At 38.3% G+C, this 16,709-nt stretch overlaps 1 protein-coding gene across 7 annotated transcripts in view; it reads left to right on the plus strand.

Moving 5' to 3' along the window:
- Positions 1 to 16,077, plus strand: part of FCHSD2 (FCH and double SH3 domains 2) — a 222,723-nt gene extending 206,646 nt beyond the window's left edge. For 3 of the 7 annotated variants that reach the window (XM_074955029.1, XM_074955048.1, XM_074955038.1), the window contains 8 exons: positions 846 to 1,007; positions 6,511 to 6,645; positions 7,341 to 7,424; positions 7,561 to 7,738; positions 8,048 to 8,268; positions 11,082 to 11,205; positions 11,354 to 11,436; positions 13,987 to 16,076. In XM_074955029.1, coding sequence (XP_074811130.1) covers positions 846 to 1,007; positions 6,511 to 6,645; positions 7,341 to 7,424; positions 7,561 to 7,738; positions 8,048 to 8,268; positions 11,082 to 11,205; positions 11,354 to 11,436; positions 13,987 to 14,067 — 1,068 coding nt within the window. In that variant the 3' untranslated portion in view covers positions 14,068 to 16,076. Of the gene's footprint in view, positions 1 to 845; positions 1,008 to 6,510; positions 6,646 to 7,340; positions 7,425 to 7,560; positions 7,739 to 8,047; positions 8,269 to 11,081; positions 11,206 to 11,353; positions 11,437 to 13,986 lie in introns of all 7 variants that reach the window. The other 4 variants (XM_074955058.1, XM_074955063.1, XM_074955020.1 and 1 more) reach the window with 3 other exon arrangements.
- Positions 16,078 to 16,709: the final 632 nt, after the last annotated feature.

Below are 16,709 nucleotides of genomic sequence, written 5' to 3' on the forward strand. Positions count from 1 at the left end.
CAAGTAGTAATAATTCTAAAGCACTTGGAGACACAGCATTAAATGCTAAGTAGTAGTATATGCTTTTGCTGTAATAACTCCTTAAAACCCCATATCCCATGATAACTGCACTCATTCAGAGAGCTATCTGTTTCTCCTTGTGTACTGGTGAAACCACAGACTCTTCCAGTTTTAGATATGAGTGAACTGCAGGGGGAGGGCCATAGGGGGGTTGTTTTTTGTCTTTTAAATTTGTTACTATGAAAGGGATGCGGTCAACTTGAAATTGTCAGTTAAAAAAAGGGAGTAGTTTCAGGTACTGCCATTGTTTGAGTTCCTCCATCAATTTTTACAATCACATTTTCCTATTTTTATAAACATTTTCTCTCCCCTGTTCCAGTGCAAAAAGTCTGCACAAAGGAGGGGGAACTGTATTTAGTATTGTCTAGTATTCATTTAGTATTGCTAAATGCATAAAGTAAACTTACAGGAAAAAGTAGAGAAATATTTTTTCTCCTATTTTTCAGTTCCAGTAATTCTACATCTTACATGTAAAAATTTGGTTTGAAAATTTGGTTTTTTTTTTAGATGACAGATTTCCCATAAAATATACGAAGAGCAAGTTTGTATAAGTGAATCGACATGATGTTGAAAATCCCATTTTGTGGAATCTGGATAAGCTGGTATTTTGCATCTCTGCAGGCAAAAAAATTAATAACTGGACTTGTTTCTAAAGTGGAACTGATTTCTAAGCTTCCTGTGTAGTCTAATTGGTAGACTAGAAAAGGGTGTATTTTAATTATGAGAAGAAATTAAATCTAGATGTGAAACAATTTGGATAATATTTTCCGTGTTTGTCTTTTCAGATAATTAAACTCAAAGCAGAGGCTCGTCTTGATCTGCTAAAGCAGATAGGGGTGTCTGTTGATACATGGTTGAAGAGTGCAATGAATCAAGTGATGGAAGAACTGGAAAATGAACGCTGGGCAAGCCTTCCTGCGGTGAACAATAATGGCTCTTCACACCTGGTACTGTCTCCATTTTGTAACCTTGATCTCTTGTTTCCCTTTGAACCTTAGCTAATGTGCATCCTGGACACTGGTACATAGATCACAATTAATGCGGGATAAAACAGGAAGAGAGAAATTTGAGGAAGTGTAGCTGTTTGACAGCTAACGCTAGAAAACTTCAGTGTAACTTTTATGTACCTTGATTTCCCTATTGGATGTTTTATACCCATCTCACATGGGTGTTCAAGTTTAATCAATGGTCTATGATACTCTTTGGGATAATTGGATGAAAGGGAGCATTGATAAAATTTAGAAAACACCTAAATGATTTAAGAGCCAAAATCCTATTTTCAAACATGACTGAGGCACTTAATCTCTTAAATTCCACCGACTTTCACTAAGACTTGAACTCCTAAGTGCCTTTAAGTCCCTTTTGAAAGCGGGAGTTGGGCTCCAAAGTCATTAGATGCTTGTGAACATTTTACCATATGTCAATAGTTTAGCTACAAAGCAATTAAATCAGGCCAATCCAAAAATACAAGAATAGGTTTGTATAGGCTATAATTAAGGCTACATTTATGTCACAGAGGTCACGGAAGTCACAGGATCCATGACTTCCAGAGATGACCTTGACACTCTCTGCTTCAGCCCCAGGGGCTCCAGGACTCTGGAGCTGACAGCCAGTGGGGCCCTGGCAGGGTTCCAGCTACAGTGACAGACTCCTGAGGGGGCCCTCCTGAGGGTTCCAGCGACGGGCGACGGCCTCGCCCAAGGGTAAGGGGGACACCTCAGGCGAACGGCTGGGGGTGTCCCATTTTCTCTTCGGGAAATACGGTCACCCTGCAGCTCCTAGCCGCCGTGGGCAGAGGGCGAACCCCACAGCTCCCAGCCACCACGGTGTTGGGGGAAACCATGAAGCTGTAGCAGCAAAAGTCACAGACAGGTCATGGCTTCCGTGAATTTTTGTTTATTGCCCGTGTCCTGTCCATGACTTTTACTAAAAATAATCATGACAAAATCTTAGCCTTAGCTATAATATACATCAAACTTTCCATTTTTTTTATTGTCCACAGTTGTTTACAGAGTAGGCAAAGTAGGCCATAAAACACTTCCTTGGATGTTCAACTTTGGAAGAGATTAATTTTTTTGATCTAATTCAAGAAGCAGGAAAAGTTAATAATTTTCTTTTCCCTCTCACCCTGCCCAAAGAATAATGTGCTTCAAAATAAACACTGATAAAAATTGCCTAAACCAAGAAATCCTATTTAAAAAAACAGAAAGAACTAAAAAAGAGCTTTTAATCTTATTTTTCTTACATGGCATGCAATGCTGAGATGTCACCATTGGCAGTAAAACTAGCCAGTCTGTTGCTCTTCATTGGAAGCAGGCAAAAACAAAATTCCTGTAAGTTTAGTTAGTTTGCCCCAAACAGAATGTCAGATTTTATATATCCCCTTAGCATATGGCAAAGCACGTAAAGTTCAAAGGCTTTTACGAACTTGGTCTCAATGGGGGAGGGGGGCGCACGTTAATTGCAGTGGGCAAATGCCTTTGCTATTTATGGTTAAATTCACACTTCATGTTAATGTTTTTGACAACTACTTGGAGTATAAACAAAATCTTTTTGTGGTGGGAGGGTGGATTTGTAGTGTATGGCCTCATGCCTTTGGGGACAGGCTTTCCTTCCCTGGCAGCCCACAAGAAACAGGGCCTGCTCTGCCAGGATGCAGCATTTACACACACCCATCTCCTTACCACCTTTTCTTGGCTCTGTTGTATCTTTACCATTTTCTTGTCAATGGTCAAGTATTCTGGTAGCAAACCCTCACAGATGAGTCTCTTGTTGGAAATTCAGAACGTTGTGTCTGTATCCATCTAGTTTCTGCACAAGAAGCAGAAATCCAGTGGAAGCCTTCTGAATTCACTCTCTGTGCATTGTCTTCCAGAAAATATTGGACTTATACTCCAAACTTTATTCACAGTTATTTATACTACAGGCTATTTACAATCCTTGTTCTCACAAGTCTGTCTCTGGGGCAGAGATTCCCAGGGATGGTGTTACAATTAGAGACTCGAGTCTCACAAAATTCAGTGCCAGGTTTTAGACTTGCCAAGGCACAGGAGCGTTCTCATCCGGGTTTTGGTTTAGGCCCTTTCAAGCTATAATAGATGAGAATAGCTACACTGCTATGTTTAACTGTATTTTTTCCCTTTCTTCTCCTTCTACCCCACCTCCTTCAGCTTCCTGTTACAGAAACTGGATTCTTCCCAGTACCCTTCCTCTATCCAATCAGACACACAAACAGTTGGCTCCACATCTAAAGCTAGTGCCAGCCCCTTGCAAGCTGGCAGATGCTACAGCGTGGGAGGATAAAATGTAATTTCCATTTTCCCCCTTTACACATACACGCTCCCTTATGTATAAAGGATTGTATTGACCTTGGCAGGCCAGATGAGGACAGCCCATAGATGGTATTTCTTAAAGCTGTTACAGACATTACTTTGTTTACAATTATAAAAGTTTACTGCTCTGCTTTTCATACGAGACGCACTTTCACTTCACTCCCTAGAAGCAGGCAGTTTTTAATGTTAAGGATTCAACCTTCTACCTGTGCTTTGTCATGCATAGCTGAGCAAAGTTTGAGTTCTTTGTGTCTGGTCTTGTGATGAGATCATTTGTTCGCCCGAACTCTCAATGAATTGTCTCTTAATAAGTTATAAATAAGAAAATAGCATAGCTGAAACAGCTTGATATCTCAATATTTATTTAACCTGCTAAAAAGATACAATAGTGTAAAAAGCCTAAGGAATCAACGTCACCTCACATAGCTAGCTGTCTGTATTGTGTAATGTAGAAATGCACAGTTTGGGGGCAGAATACTAAATACTAAATAGAATACTAAATTTATTCTACTTAGGTGCCAGCTAAATCTTTTGTCATAATTTAGTGATTTAATGCCACCTGGAAAATGAGTTTGATACTGCTGTTCTATATTAGTGTAATTGGGGTGATATAGTCTATTTATCCTATGAAAGAGGAAGAGAATGATGCCCGATTTTGGTAGTCACTCATGACTCTCAACTCCGCTGAGATGGATAATAATCAAAACTAGTGTGCAGTTTAAAAAAAAAAACAAAACCAGAAAATAAAAACCAACAAACAAACAAGCATGAGTGTACTTTCCAGGTGTCCGGTTAGCTGTAAACATGGAACTGTGATTGCTTGGATGATTGTAATGGGATAGTATCTTTCACCTTTTAGGTTCAAATTCAGCCCATGTTATCATCTAATAGTTTTTCAGCAGCCTGTGTGAAATGAGTCATGGTCTCAAGCCAGAGGTGCCCACATCACAGTTGCCACTGATGGACACCTTTGCAGTTTCAGCAGAGTTGTCAAAAGAGTGAGTGGATATGAAATCTCAACTCCTCTCACTCCTAGAAGTTGTTCATCCAAGTCAGAATAGAGGTGCATTGATGTGAAAGCTTTTTCTGCTGCTGATGGAGCTCTGTCTGTTCTGAGGATAAATAAAAGACTTCTAGATAGTAATTAAGTCACCAGCACTAAATCTGCCCAAATATGTGTGTGTATATAGTTGAGACAAGATAATTAAATTATCTAACATACTGTCATGTAAATGATGCCCTGTTACTTTTTTTATCTGATTTTATTCTTGTGTTGGGTTCAGTTTGTGTGCCTTTGGTGTTCCTGCTGCTGACATATTTACTGTGTTTACATTGTCATTCATTAGCAGATTTTGTATAGAACAAAAAGCTATATAAATCAAATCATTAGGGATTCTGTATCTTGAATGTTGTTTCTCCTATTTGTGTTCTAGATCTCTACTTTGCAAATAGATTCTATTCAAGGGATTTTTGAATAGTCACACTGTCAACATTAAAATGTATTTTTCTTCTTTATATTAGAAAACCAGGACCAGATGTTTTATGAACAAGTATTTCTAAACATGATATGCTACTTTCCATGATGTTTCATATGGCTCTCAGTTGCAGGTTCAGCAGTGGCTGCTTTGAGGGAGACCAGGCTTAACAAGTGACATCTGTAGGAACTGTGAAGAACTTGAATTTACCTTAATCTACAAAATGTCAAATTAAAAAAGCCAATGTGTTAACTAGATAGAATATTAAATACTTTTTGTTACAGCAGTCTCTGTTAACATTCAGTCAGAATGGATGCAAACTGGACTTCAGTGGGAAGGACCAGTCTAAATTCATATGAATTATGAAGCTATAATCCGGTCAAAATAATTTAATACAGTGGATTTAGTTAGTGCACTACCTTGCTTCAAATATGGCTGAGGTAAAATGAGTTGGTTGCTCTCAGGCAAAGCCATAAACATCAGTCTGTATCACAAAATCACCACATCCTATGTCATTCTGCTCAGGCCATGACCAAGATTAGAATAGCAAGGATGTTGCAGGTGTGGCCTGAAGTGTTTTGGCAGAACTGATTTGGGAAGTCTGCACAGTAGCTGTCTGCCCTACACCTGGCTCTTTGCTGTGTGGCCTGCCTTCTTGCTTTCATGAGGGAGCACAAAATTCACTAAATTAAACAAATTAAAAAGAATAAATAAAAAGTTAAGAATTGTAAAATCTAGCAGTGTTGCCTGTGGTTTTGAAAGATGGTGTTTTTTTTCATGAGGTAGAATGTTTATCCAGTGTTTAGTCCAGGCACAAAACCAAAGTACAGTGCGTGTCATCACTGCTCAAACTATGTTTACAGAAACTTGTATTTTTTCCAGCCTATCCACTTCTGCCTTTATTTAGCTTTTTAGAAATACTTTTTATTTTAATTCTTCTTCCCCTATCAACCTTTTTTCATATAAACTGTACTGAAAAACTGAAGAGATTACTTTGTCAGCAATACACTTGAAGGAAAGCTGATGTTTTTGTCAGGTTTTGTTTTTTAAGTTTTAGCACTTCATTCTTAGTGCAGCTTCATTTTGTACCTTAAGGTCATAGGTTCATCGTTCTTTTAACAATGTGGTTCTTCAGTACATTATTCTTTCTCCATTAAACTTTATATGGTAATCTGAAGAATGGCTACTGTACTTTGGACTTATCACTACCTCAACACCTCCACATATCAGTACTCTTTTCTAAACGCTTGAGCCCTACATTCCACCAGTATTCTTACAGTGAAGGTTTAGTGTATGTTTAAAACACAGGTGACTGCTCTTCAATTAAGAGATGCTGTTGAGTCCGACATAAATGTTATTTGATAACTTGCATTCTTTGCTTCTGGATATTTGCTCAAACAGATTACTACTTTCCTGAAGTTATTTGGAGAACAAGTATATTGATTTTTAGTGGTGGCATTTCTCCTTTGGTGTTTTTCAAAGATAGAAACTTAAATTGTAGCACTACTCAGTCACCAGCAGATTTGGAATCTAGAATTTCAAGTAGTTGGAGTTACTATAGAACCTAAACCATTAATTTTACTATTGTTTTTTCATCTTCTTTTTATAATCCAGTACAGTTACAAATTAATTTCTCTTAATAGCTTAATGCTGATGCAGAAAGGGAGGAAGGGGAAGAATTTGAAGACAGCATGGATGTTTTTGATGATAGTAGTTCCAGTCCTTCTGGAACTCTACGAAATTATCCACTGACCTGCAAAGTTGTTTATTCATATAAGGTTTGTATTTTTTTAAAATCTCAGTATCTTGTCAGTAGGTGACTTATCACAGAAACATATAATAAACTTTATAATAATGATGTCTGTGGGAGTTTGCCCGAGGAAGGACCTCAAGAGTTAGCCCAGTAATAATACACATTAAATGAGTAAAGTCATAGTAATACTATAAATGTATTATTGTAAAAGTTAATAAACTTTTAGCAAGCTTAATAAAGTTGTTAACCACATCTAGGCTCCAGTTCAGCAAGGTACTTAGATTCATCTAACTTTAAGTGTGTAGGTAGTCCCATTAACTTCATTGGGCCTACTCACATGCTTAATGTTAGACACATGTATGCAGTCTTTCACATAGTGTCTTTTGTACCAATGAATCACTAAACGTTTTAGTAGTAAATTTTACAGAATTAAATAGGCATGAGCACAGTAGGTGTAGTGGTCTTGGACAGACTTGCTCTCCTTGACTGAAAAACTCACTTATAAATATCAGTAAGAGAATAGAAAAACCCTTACTAACATGTTTTCAAAGGCTTTAAAAAAAAAAAGAAAAATCCAGGACATACTTTATTTTTTTTTTTTTCAGTTAGTGTAAAAAAATATTGAAGATGACAGTTTCCCTTTAAATTTCTGGTTTCTGTGACAGGCACATACCTGGCAAGTAACATTCTTCATTTGTATATGACTTTTGTACATTCCAGGCTTCTCAGCCAGATGAACTGACCATTGAGGAACATGAGGTATTGGAAGTGATTGAAGATGGAGACATGGAAGACTGGGTAAAGGTATAATTTTCCTTGCTCATTTTCCTTCCTTTATAGCATTTTGAAAGGGGACTGGAAGATCTGTTTTTGTTTCTCATTATGGTCTTTTACGGCAGCATGCAAAAACTTAATACATTTTCATCCGGTTTACTTACAGGCACGAAATAAAGCAGGCCAAGTGGGTTATGTGCCAGAGAAGTATCTGCAGTTCCCAACATCCAACAGTCTGTTGAGTATGCTGCAATCACTTGCGGCGTTGGATAGTCGGTCACACACCTCAAATAATTCAGCTGAAGCTGAGCTAGTCTCAGGAAGCCTAAATGGAGACTCCAGCGGTAAATACTAATAAATAAAACATGCCTGTCAGTTTTATTCTTGATAATGTTCTTTTGCTCTATATGAATGGTATGCCCGTGGATTGGGGCAGGTATCTCCTTACCCAAGGACAACCATTCACATAGTACCCGTGTCCATGTCTAGAATCTACCAGATGTGTCTAGATATGTCTCTGAAGGCTCTGATTGTCAACATTAGTCACACTAAAGTAAAACTAAAGTCCTTTTCAGTTTAGCAAAGATGTATACTGTGCATTTTTTAAAAATGTAGCTCATTCTGATTACAATCCCTTTCATCTCCCAATCTAGTCTGTTTTGTAAAAGCACTTTATGATTATGAGAGCCAGACGGATGACGAGCTGTCCTTCCCAGAAGGAGCAATCATCCGTATCTTGAACAAGGAGAACCAGGATGATGATGGCTTCTGGGAGGGGGAATTCAATGGTCGTGTTGGGGTTTTCCCCTCTGTGTTAGTGGAAGAACTTACAGCCTCAGAAAATGGAGAGACGCAGTGGACTGGAGATATTCAGGTATGTGAAAAATGAAGCATGGCCTTGGTTTGCTAGTGTTCTGCATTACCACACAGGGGACCCAAGCATTTCTGTATAGTATCCTCGTCTCTCCAGTTAGTGAAGAGCTTTGACAAGCTCCAATGTCTTTCTTGTTGGAGGACGGTGGCTACTATAAGGACGTGGGACTCAAAGCAAGGGAAAGGGGAGAGGGCTGCAGGGACCCTCCTCCCCATTCCCTTTAAAAAAAAAATTATCTGCTTTCCTTTATTGTGTGACCCAATATAATATTCATCAAATGATGTATTGTGGCAACCATAAGAGATCTGTGCACAGAATAAAGGGATGGTTAGAGGAGAAGGGAAATGAACCAAGGAGGAAATTCTCAATCTCCTTCCTGTAATTAATTTGTGGAGTAGATCGAGAGATCAAACAGACCCTGGCAAAAACAATCTTATCAGCTCAGACAATCGTATTTTAATGCTTTCATAACTAAAGCGGTACAATACTTTCACAAAGTTTTAGAGGGCAGAACATTCAGCTGTAGGATTTTAACAAGTACATCCTCAGCTTAGTGCAATATTATGATCTAAAAATAGACACTAATTGATGTTGTATTTAACCAATTTATATCATAATAAAGAATTAACTCTTATTTACAGAAACAGTGTTGCTAGAAATCAGAATTCAGTGCCTTCATCAGAGGGTAATTTATCTAGAGCTTTTTATTGGTTCTCTTTGAGAAGTGACCATATAAATTGACAGGAGAAATAAGTTGTGACAAGCTGCTGGGGATACCCTGAGCTGTGAGACACATGCTATCTCTCTCAGCCTCAGCAGGTGGGAGCTTTGCTGCAGCTATGCAGTGAGACAACAACTCCTGACACACCAGCTTGTCTGCCTTGCCAGCAAACTCCTCAGGGCTCTCCCAGCCCAAACCTTGCCTAGCAGGTAACAGCCAGTGAACTCCAGCCCCCGAGTTCCTCCGAGATGTCTCTCTGCAATGCACAGCCCATACGAGTGTACATTCACAGAACATTTTAAAGGAGCTGCCAACTTAATGAGACAGAAACAGCAGTTTGTTATCTTGACCGGAGTTAACAATCACTTCAGTTCAATCAAAACACACTGGGTTTGTTTAGATAAAAAGTAAAACAAAAAGCTGTTTTAAGTGAGTTCAAGTACAAGGGATAAAGGGTGAAAGGGTTATAAACAAACAAAAGTAAAAATACGCTTTTTAATGGCTAGGATCTATCTTAACAAGCTTTACAGTCTTTGTTCAAAGTAGTTTCCTCACTAATCTTCTTTTTCCAGCAATGGCTGACTAGCTCTCAGTCAGGAGCACCACAGGGTCCAAGGCTGTGGTTTTCCTTGTCTGCTCAGATGAAGGATAATTTAGGGGTTCTCTGCCCCTCTCTTTATAGTCCAGTAAACCTTTGAAAAATATATCTCTAAAAGTTCATTGACCCTGCTTCAAGAGGCAGGAAGGCTTCCTGGGAGTGCAGTCTCCCTCCCCTGCTGAGATTAGGTGATCACTTTTTCCCCACTTGCTCTTGTGATGGTTTTGTTTGCCTGGCATACAAATGTGCTTTTCTTTGTCTTTGGTCACACCTTGCTCAATGTACATGGGAGACACATTCAAGTGGACAGAACCATAGTCCTTTGTCTGGAAAAAAAATTTTATCAACTCCCCTTGGCATTCCTGGTTTAAACACAGTTTAGTCATAGTTGCAACACATCTGTATAATCCTTTTTTGGTTGTCCATACATCTATAATGCAAGAATATTGATGATCAGTGAGACATTACATGACATCTTTTAGATACAGATTATAAGGATAAGTGAGTAGGGGTACACTGAGTTGGTCAACCCAGCCTAAATTCACTGGTAGATACCTGGGAGCCCCTTGCCTTCTGGCACAGGGATGCTCTTAGAGTCAGCTACGACTTATTTCTCCGGATGGAGCCATGCAAGAGCTTGGCAGAATCAGACATAAACATGTCAAAATGCAGGCTGTGTTGCAATTTGGTAGGAGTTGCAAGTTTTATACAAGTGCTTTTTTTCCTAGCTTGTGATAGTCATTAAAAAGACAACGGTAATAGGTTCTAGACAAATGGGTAATGAAATCCTGCTTTCCTCCATACCACCCCCTGTGCTTGGAACAGTCTCCCAATATTAAAAAGCTCCCTCCTCCTCCTCCTCCTCACCTGTTGCGAGAAGCTTATCAGCAATAATGGGCACATGCCAGTCTGTTTGTTCACTGCAATGTGCCCACTGTCCTTTTAAATTATAAGCAGTGTGTGGTAGGGTTTAGCATAGCTACCTGTTGTAAAGCATCGGATGCCATTACAATGCTATAGAAAACTAACTTCTACTTCTTACTGATGCCTTATTGCAGTAAAGTGCGTGAGTTTCATTATTCCTACTTTTTGTTCGTCTCTGCATTTAAATGACTTACATGCTGTCAAGCAATGATAAAATTCATGATCATGAACATTATTTTGTGGAGGTGTGTTTGGCAAGATGTGCTCAGTAGGATGATATGTTTTTAAAACAACCTTCAAACAAAACCTGTCTAGATTACTACTGCTGGGGAAATGAGGAAAAATCTGCTCGGAATGGCCACCTGTGATTTTTTTTTTATCACTATATTATATCCTCTCTCTTCTCCCCAAATACAGCTGATAAGCACTTTTATCTGACAGATACAACTTCTCACTAGATGAAAGCAATTGGGATACCAGTGTATCAGTTAGTGAGTATATATACCTGTGTATTCATTGAACTTGCTGAAGAATGAATCTCTGCAGCATCTCTTTTCCTCTGTAACACAGATATCCCCAAAGCCTCACAATTCCCTTCCACTCTTGCCGCTGTATGACCAGCCACCGATTAGTCCCTACCATAGTCCTGATAAGAGAGGCTCACAGTACTTCCCTAGGTCACCATCAACTAACGGTAAGAGATTTTTTGCTAGTACAAGAAACGTTATATCCAAATGTTTGTTTTAATTAACATTTCAGATTGCAGTGGAAACATTTTCTTTTCACAATATTCAGCTCGTTCAGTAACACACACAATGTGTTTTTATTGTTCACTCTTTCAGAAAATAGTTTCAGCTCAGATTCTCCTGGATTCTCACAGCCTCCACGACTTGCTCCTGAAGCCTCATATGGCAAACTGCGACCTGTAAGCTTCAAGTGTTGCTGGGTTTAGTGATGTGGTAATATTATATAAAGCAGGCCAGATCCTCAGATGATACAAATCAGCATAGCGCCATTGAAGCCAGTGGGACTATGTTGATACCCCAGCTGAGAATCTGGGCCACCATATTCTTCACATCCTATTATAAATCCTATCTGTCAGATTAATAAATATGCAAACATATTATCCCCAGAAAAAAAATATCCAAAGGAAGGCTTGTGTACATGTTGTGGAGTGGAACACAGACGTGTCAAAAAGCTACATGATGTGTATGACAGCCAGTTAGATAAGTAAATAGCACAATAAAACAAAGCTGCACCTAGTTACACAATGGGTCATTATGTGTTTAACGAAGACCTTGGATCTTATTAATAATTCACTTTCTGCCTTATCTGAGTGTTGATATCTGCCTTCCTAAACTCAGTAGCTGTGCACCTAGATAATTAAACTTTGAATCATGGAAACCAAAATCAGAGGTTTTCAGATCTACAATAATAATAAAAAAAAATAGATGCTAGTGTTAATCTTACACTGCTACTTCAAGCACTGGAGGGCTGTTTCCATTTTTCCATAGCCAGTACTCTCTCTCCGCGAGTAATAACCTAGAGTCTGTGCATAAGAGTGTAATATATAAATAATAGCATTAAAAGACTGAAAAGGATAGATGCAGGAGCAGCTCGATCCTGTACTTTGTACACATGTTTTTCAGAGATTTTGTGTTGCAAACCACAAAAAGTGTTTGGCAGAGAAATCTGTTTGCCAGCAGTCTGTCTCAGCATGTGGTCCTGTTGGCGCCTTTACATCAGGGTTAAGCTCATTTGTAACCCCCCCCCCCCCCCATGGGTCCTCTGAGGAGGAGCTCCTCATACTAAGATCTAATATGTTTTGAGACGTCTGTGCTACCTACAAAGAGATTTTGCCAAACGAGGAAGGAGGGAATTTATTAACTAAAAAATTCAAAATCCATATGTTGGGATTACTTTGAAATCAAGAGATTTGGGGGTTTTAAAATTATAAATCAAGTCACAGTTAGTTTAGACAATCATATTTTCATAGCATTTTTGATGACCAGTGAGGTTGCAGACAATAATGTCTTTAGGATTTCCACCCTTCTATACAATTTAACTTTTTAGCATATGGAATTGTGGCTTCCTGACTATGGTTTTATGCCAACATTTTCTAAATTGGGTACCTAAATCCATATTGTCAAAGGTAACGAGCACCCACAATTCCAAGTGAGTGGGTATATCCATAAACCAAATGTGTTGCACAGTTTAGTGGTTTGCCATTATCCACTAGAGACACGGGATCAAAATAGCACTGTCTCATTAAGAACTTCAGTATTTAAGAAACAGATCTTCTCTGACCAGCTTCTTCACATCAACTCACTCCCACTGATAAAATTACTGGGTCTTTCCTATTCCATGTTGTAGATTTTCCGCATCACACTAGTGGGCTGTACTTTTGTTGCACGGCATCTTTGCTGCTGGCAGTCTGCCTGAGACAGCATTGTAGTGTAATGCCTCAGTAAACAAATGTTTTGAAGCAGCATTAAAATTTAAATACCCTTGTTTTAATCAAAATTTGAAGCGAGGTATATTACTGACAGCCAGTCGTAATCTTCCACTTCTCTCCAGCGTTGTGAAGCCATTTTGTGTTCTCTGCAGTTCTTGTTTTACATGGTGGTAATGATATCGAAGCCATTTTGAGAGCATGTGATAAAATGCATTAACGTTTACCATAATGCTCTCGGAAGAGCTGTAGTAAGTTTATTAATGTGGTAGAGAATCAAAAGGACATCAGACCCAGTTCTGTGTCGTTGGAGTTAAAAGAACTGGATGGTTTCATAAGCTGTCTGTTGAGTCTAAAAGCTCACACACAATATGAAATCAATGAAAAGATACAATTTTTCCTTTTAAAAAAATTACTGTTAAAGCAAAAGTTCATTAAACAACAAAAAAATCTATATTTTAACTAGTAACTGATTAGATATAAGTAAGCTGCTTATTGCAGCAAGAAGTTCTGTTATCCTCATGATCCACGCAAGCTCCATTCTTTTGATCTGTGGTGTCACCTGATCCCTGCAATAGAATTACAAGTTTGTTATTCAAACTGGATTTATTTATTGACTCTGAACCACACTGTAGAACAGAGTGACTATTCCCCGTTGCATGTTTATGGTATCGGGGCTGTTAATCATTCTTGAATAATAAAAGTTTATAATCAAAACAGTGACAGCTGGAACAGTTCTAGGACAGATATCAGTGATGGCCTCATTGCATGGGCCAGATCCTCAGCTGGTGTAAATAGGTGGAGCCTCATTGACTTAAATAGAGGTACACCTGTTTACACCAGCTTGAGGGTCTGGCCCAGTGTTTCTGTTTTTAGTCTACATAAGCCATGGAACTTCACGTATATAGTGTTGTAGCCGTGTTGGTCCCAGAAGTTGATTCAATAAAAGATAGTATCTCACCCACCTTACAAAACTTCATAATAAGTCTTCTGGTAGTTACAGGTGTGTGTTGCTCATTTCAGGTACGAGCTGCTCCTCCACCCCCTACGCACCATCACAGGACGACGGAGAAGATAGAGGATGTGGAAATTACTCTGGTATAATGATTGGACTAGTGAAGTAGTAGTGCTACAATCAAGGCCAAATGTGGTGTTTGGTCAATCTTCTTTTTAGGCACCTTTGCATGATGAAGACTTTTCATAGAGCAAGAAGTGGGGAGGATTATAGGTGGCAGTGACATGGTGGATTCCTTCCCTCAGTCATGAATATTTTGTGCCTTTTTTGTTTTTATATACATCATCCTTCCTCCCTTAGCACAAACCAAGATGGGCCAAACGGTGAGCAGAGGAATGTGTTGGAGCAGGTTTCTCTTTTGGCTACAGATGGTCAGTTTTTATATAGAGGACTAGGAGAGAGCCTCATTCATGCAATTTAGTCACAGCACACTTATACCATGTGCATTAGTACAGTATATTACTGTTGCTGTAGGAACGTGTTAAAGGTTTTCAATTCAACTAGCATTATGTGTCTGATTAAATAGTAATCAGATTTTATGGAATAAAAAAGGGAACAAAAGAATAGGTTTAAGAAGAGGCTGGCTCCTCTTTCATCCCCACAAAGAAGGAAAAAAAAGGAAAATAATCTTACAGATAAGGAAAAGTGCTGCAGATCATATGGCGTCAATTGCATTAATGCACACCTCTTCGATAATTAAAAAACAGAACAAAATAGTCTTTGTATTAATATTTATGCAGTTCATTTAGTAATCGCGTATCTAATCCGGAGGTGCTGAATTAGTAGCAACATCTTGTTCTATAGCATAAACCAACCAGTAGAAAAGTGACATTTTGTCTAGATCTGGAAATTGAGCTTCATTTTTTTTCTTAGCAGATTTTTTTTAGTAGATGGGTCACTTTTATCCCAGTTATTGCCGTGTAGTTTATTATCAGCATTATCAGTATATCTTTGCCATCAAAACATCTGGCTAGAGCTAGAAGTGTCATTCAGAATACTTACATGCATTATTTAGTGTCCACTTTGGATAGTCCCATTGTATTTCTCCATGCAAAGCCCATTGACTAGCCAAGACCAGAGAACCAGGAAATCCATGGCCTCCTCCAGTCCTTCAGAAACCATCTTTAGGGGTGAAAGGAGTAGAGGAGATTAAGAACTCAAATTACTTTTATGCAAGACACAGGAAGTACAAGGACTTCAAGGGTAATTTCCCACCAGGTTTCTCTAAGAAAGGAACTGTTGATATTTTAGAAAAAATGGGGTGGTTTGTGTTGCAACATGAATAAAAATGGTTAAGGAGAGGAGGGGAACACTTCATCCCAGGGGGAAATGGTTGTTTCTCTAAATATGATAATTAAACTGTTTTGAAAATCGCAATACCCAGAGGGTCAAAACTTCAGTGAAAAACCATCGACAAAACATTTAAGAGCTATTATATGGGTTATACTGAATGCACTTTTGTGTATTCCTATTTTTCCTAAGCCAGTAAATTGTCCACATTAAGTTAACTTACAAGGGCTTTTTTTTTGTTTTTGAGGCTGCATTTACAAAATCATTTTACAACATTTTATCATAAACTTTGCACAGACTTGTTAATCACAACCCAAGCTGGGTATCTGAAACATTAGTATTTGCCAATCTCTTCTCCCAGTGGGATGTTAGCTAAGAGCAGAGCTGTTTGAAGTAAAATGTCATCGGTCAGTCATGAAATCTGTGACTGTCCATTGAAGATTCTTTTCCATGTTTTTCATTCTTTTGCATCTCTCGTCCTGTTGATCTGTTTGAGGTCTTTTTATGTGTTTATCAAACTTATTCTTAAGTTTACAAAAAAAGTTTTTTAAAAGATTTAACTGTTGGCAAAAATTTTAAAAGCTTCAAGATGCAGAAGAAAAGCAAGTATTGCCATAATGTTAATGTTCAGTTTTCTTGGCCAGTTTTTCTGTGTCCTTCATACCCGGACTTTCAAAATTCAGAAAGTGTTATATTAAATATCTTTAGTTGTATTTTAAAATATTTTCTGTAAGAGCTGCTAATTTTATTTAAAAAAAATAAAAGTTGTAAAAATATGCCTCCTTTTTAACTATGACTTCTTCATACAGGGCATGTATTCGACGCATCACCATGTACAGTGTCAATACACTGAAAGCATAGGTGCAAATGCTTTCTTTATATTGGCTGTAAAAAGTTTGTATTTATTATGTATAAAATGTTGAATAATAAAAAAGTGAAATTAAACCCATGTGTGTTTCTTGGTACACAGCTCTGTTACAAAAATGGCAAACTCATACAGAAGATTTACTCCAGATTTACACCAGTAACTGAGAGCAGAATTTCACTGATGATATGATGGGAAACATCTTCTGATGCAAGGGATTATTTTGTTTCTTGGTTTATTTTTAATCTGTCACTCTCTTACCAAGACATTTAAGTCCTGGTTCAGCAAAGCACTTGCATGTGTGCTTAAATCCATCTCTATTCAGCAGAACACACAAGCTTAAAGTTAAATGACTTCATAGGGATTTAAGAATATGCTTAAGTGCTTTGCTGAATAGGGATGGATTTAAGCACATGTGTAACTTTTAAGTGCTTTAGTTAATCAAGGCCTTATAGCATAGCCATGCTTCTGACCAGACTTGGCCCAAAACCATTAAAAATCAGCCCTTCCCTTCCCATTCTTACTTGCTAAGCCCTGATACCTGGGTTATTTACCCCTGCAGCAGCTGATAGCATC

This window comes from Natator depressus, chromosome 1 (assembly GCF_965152275.1).
Source record: "Natator depressus isolate rNatDep1 chromosome 1, rNatDep2.hap1, whole genome shotgun sequence".
NCBI lineage: Eukaryota > Metazoa > Chordata > Testudines > Cheloniidae > Natator > Natator depressus.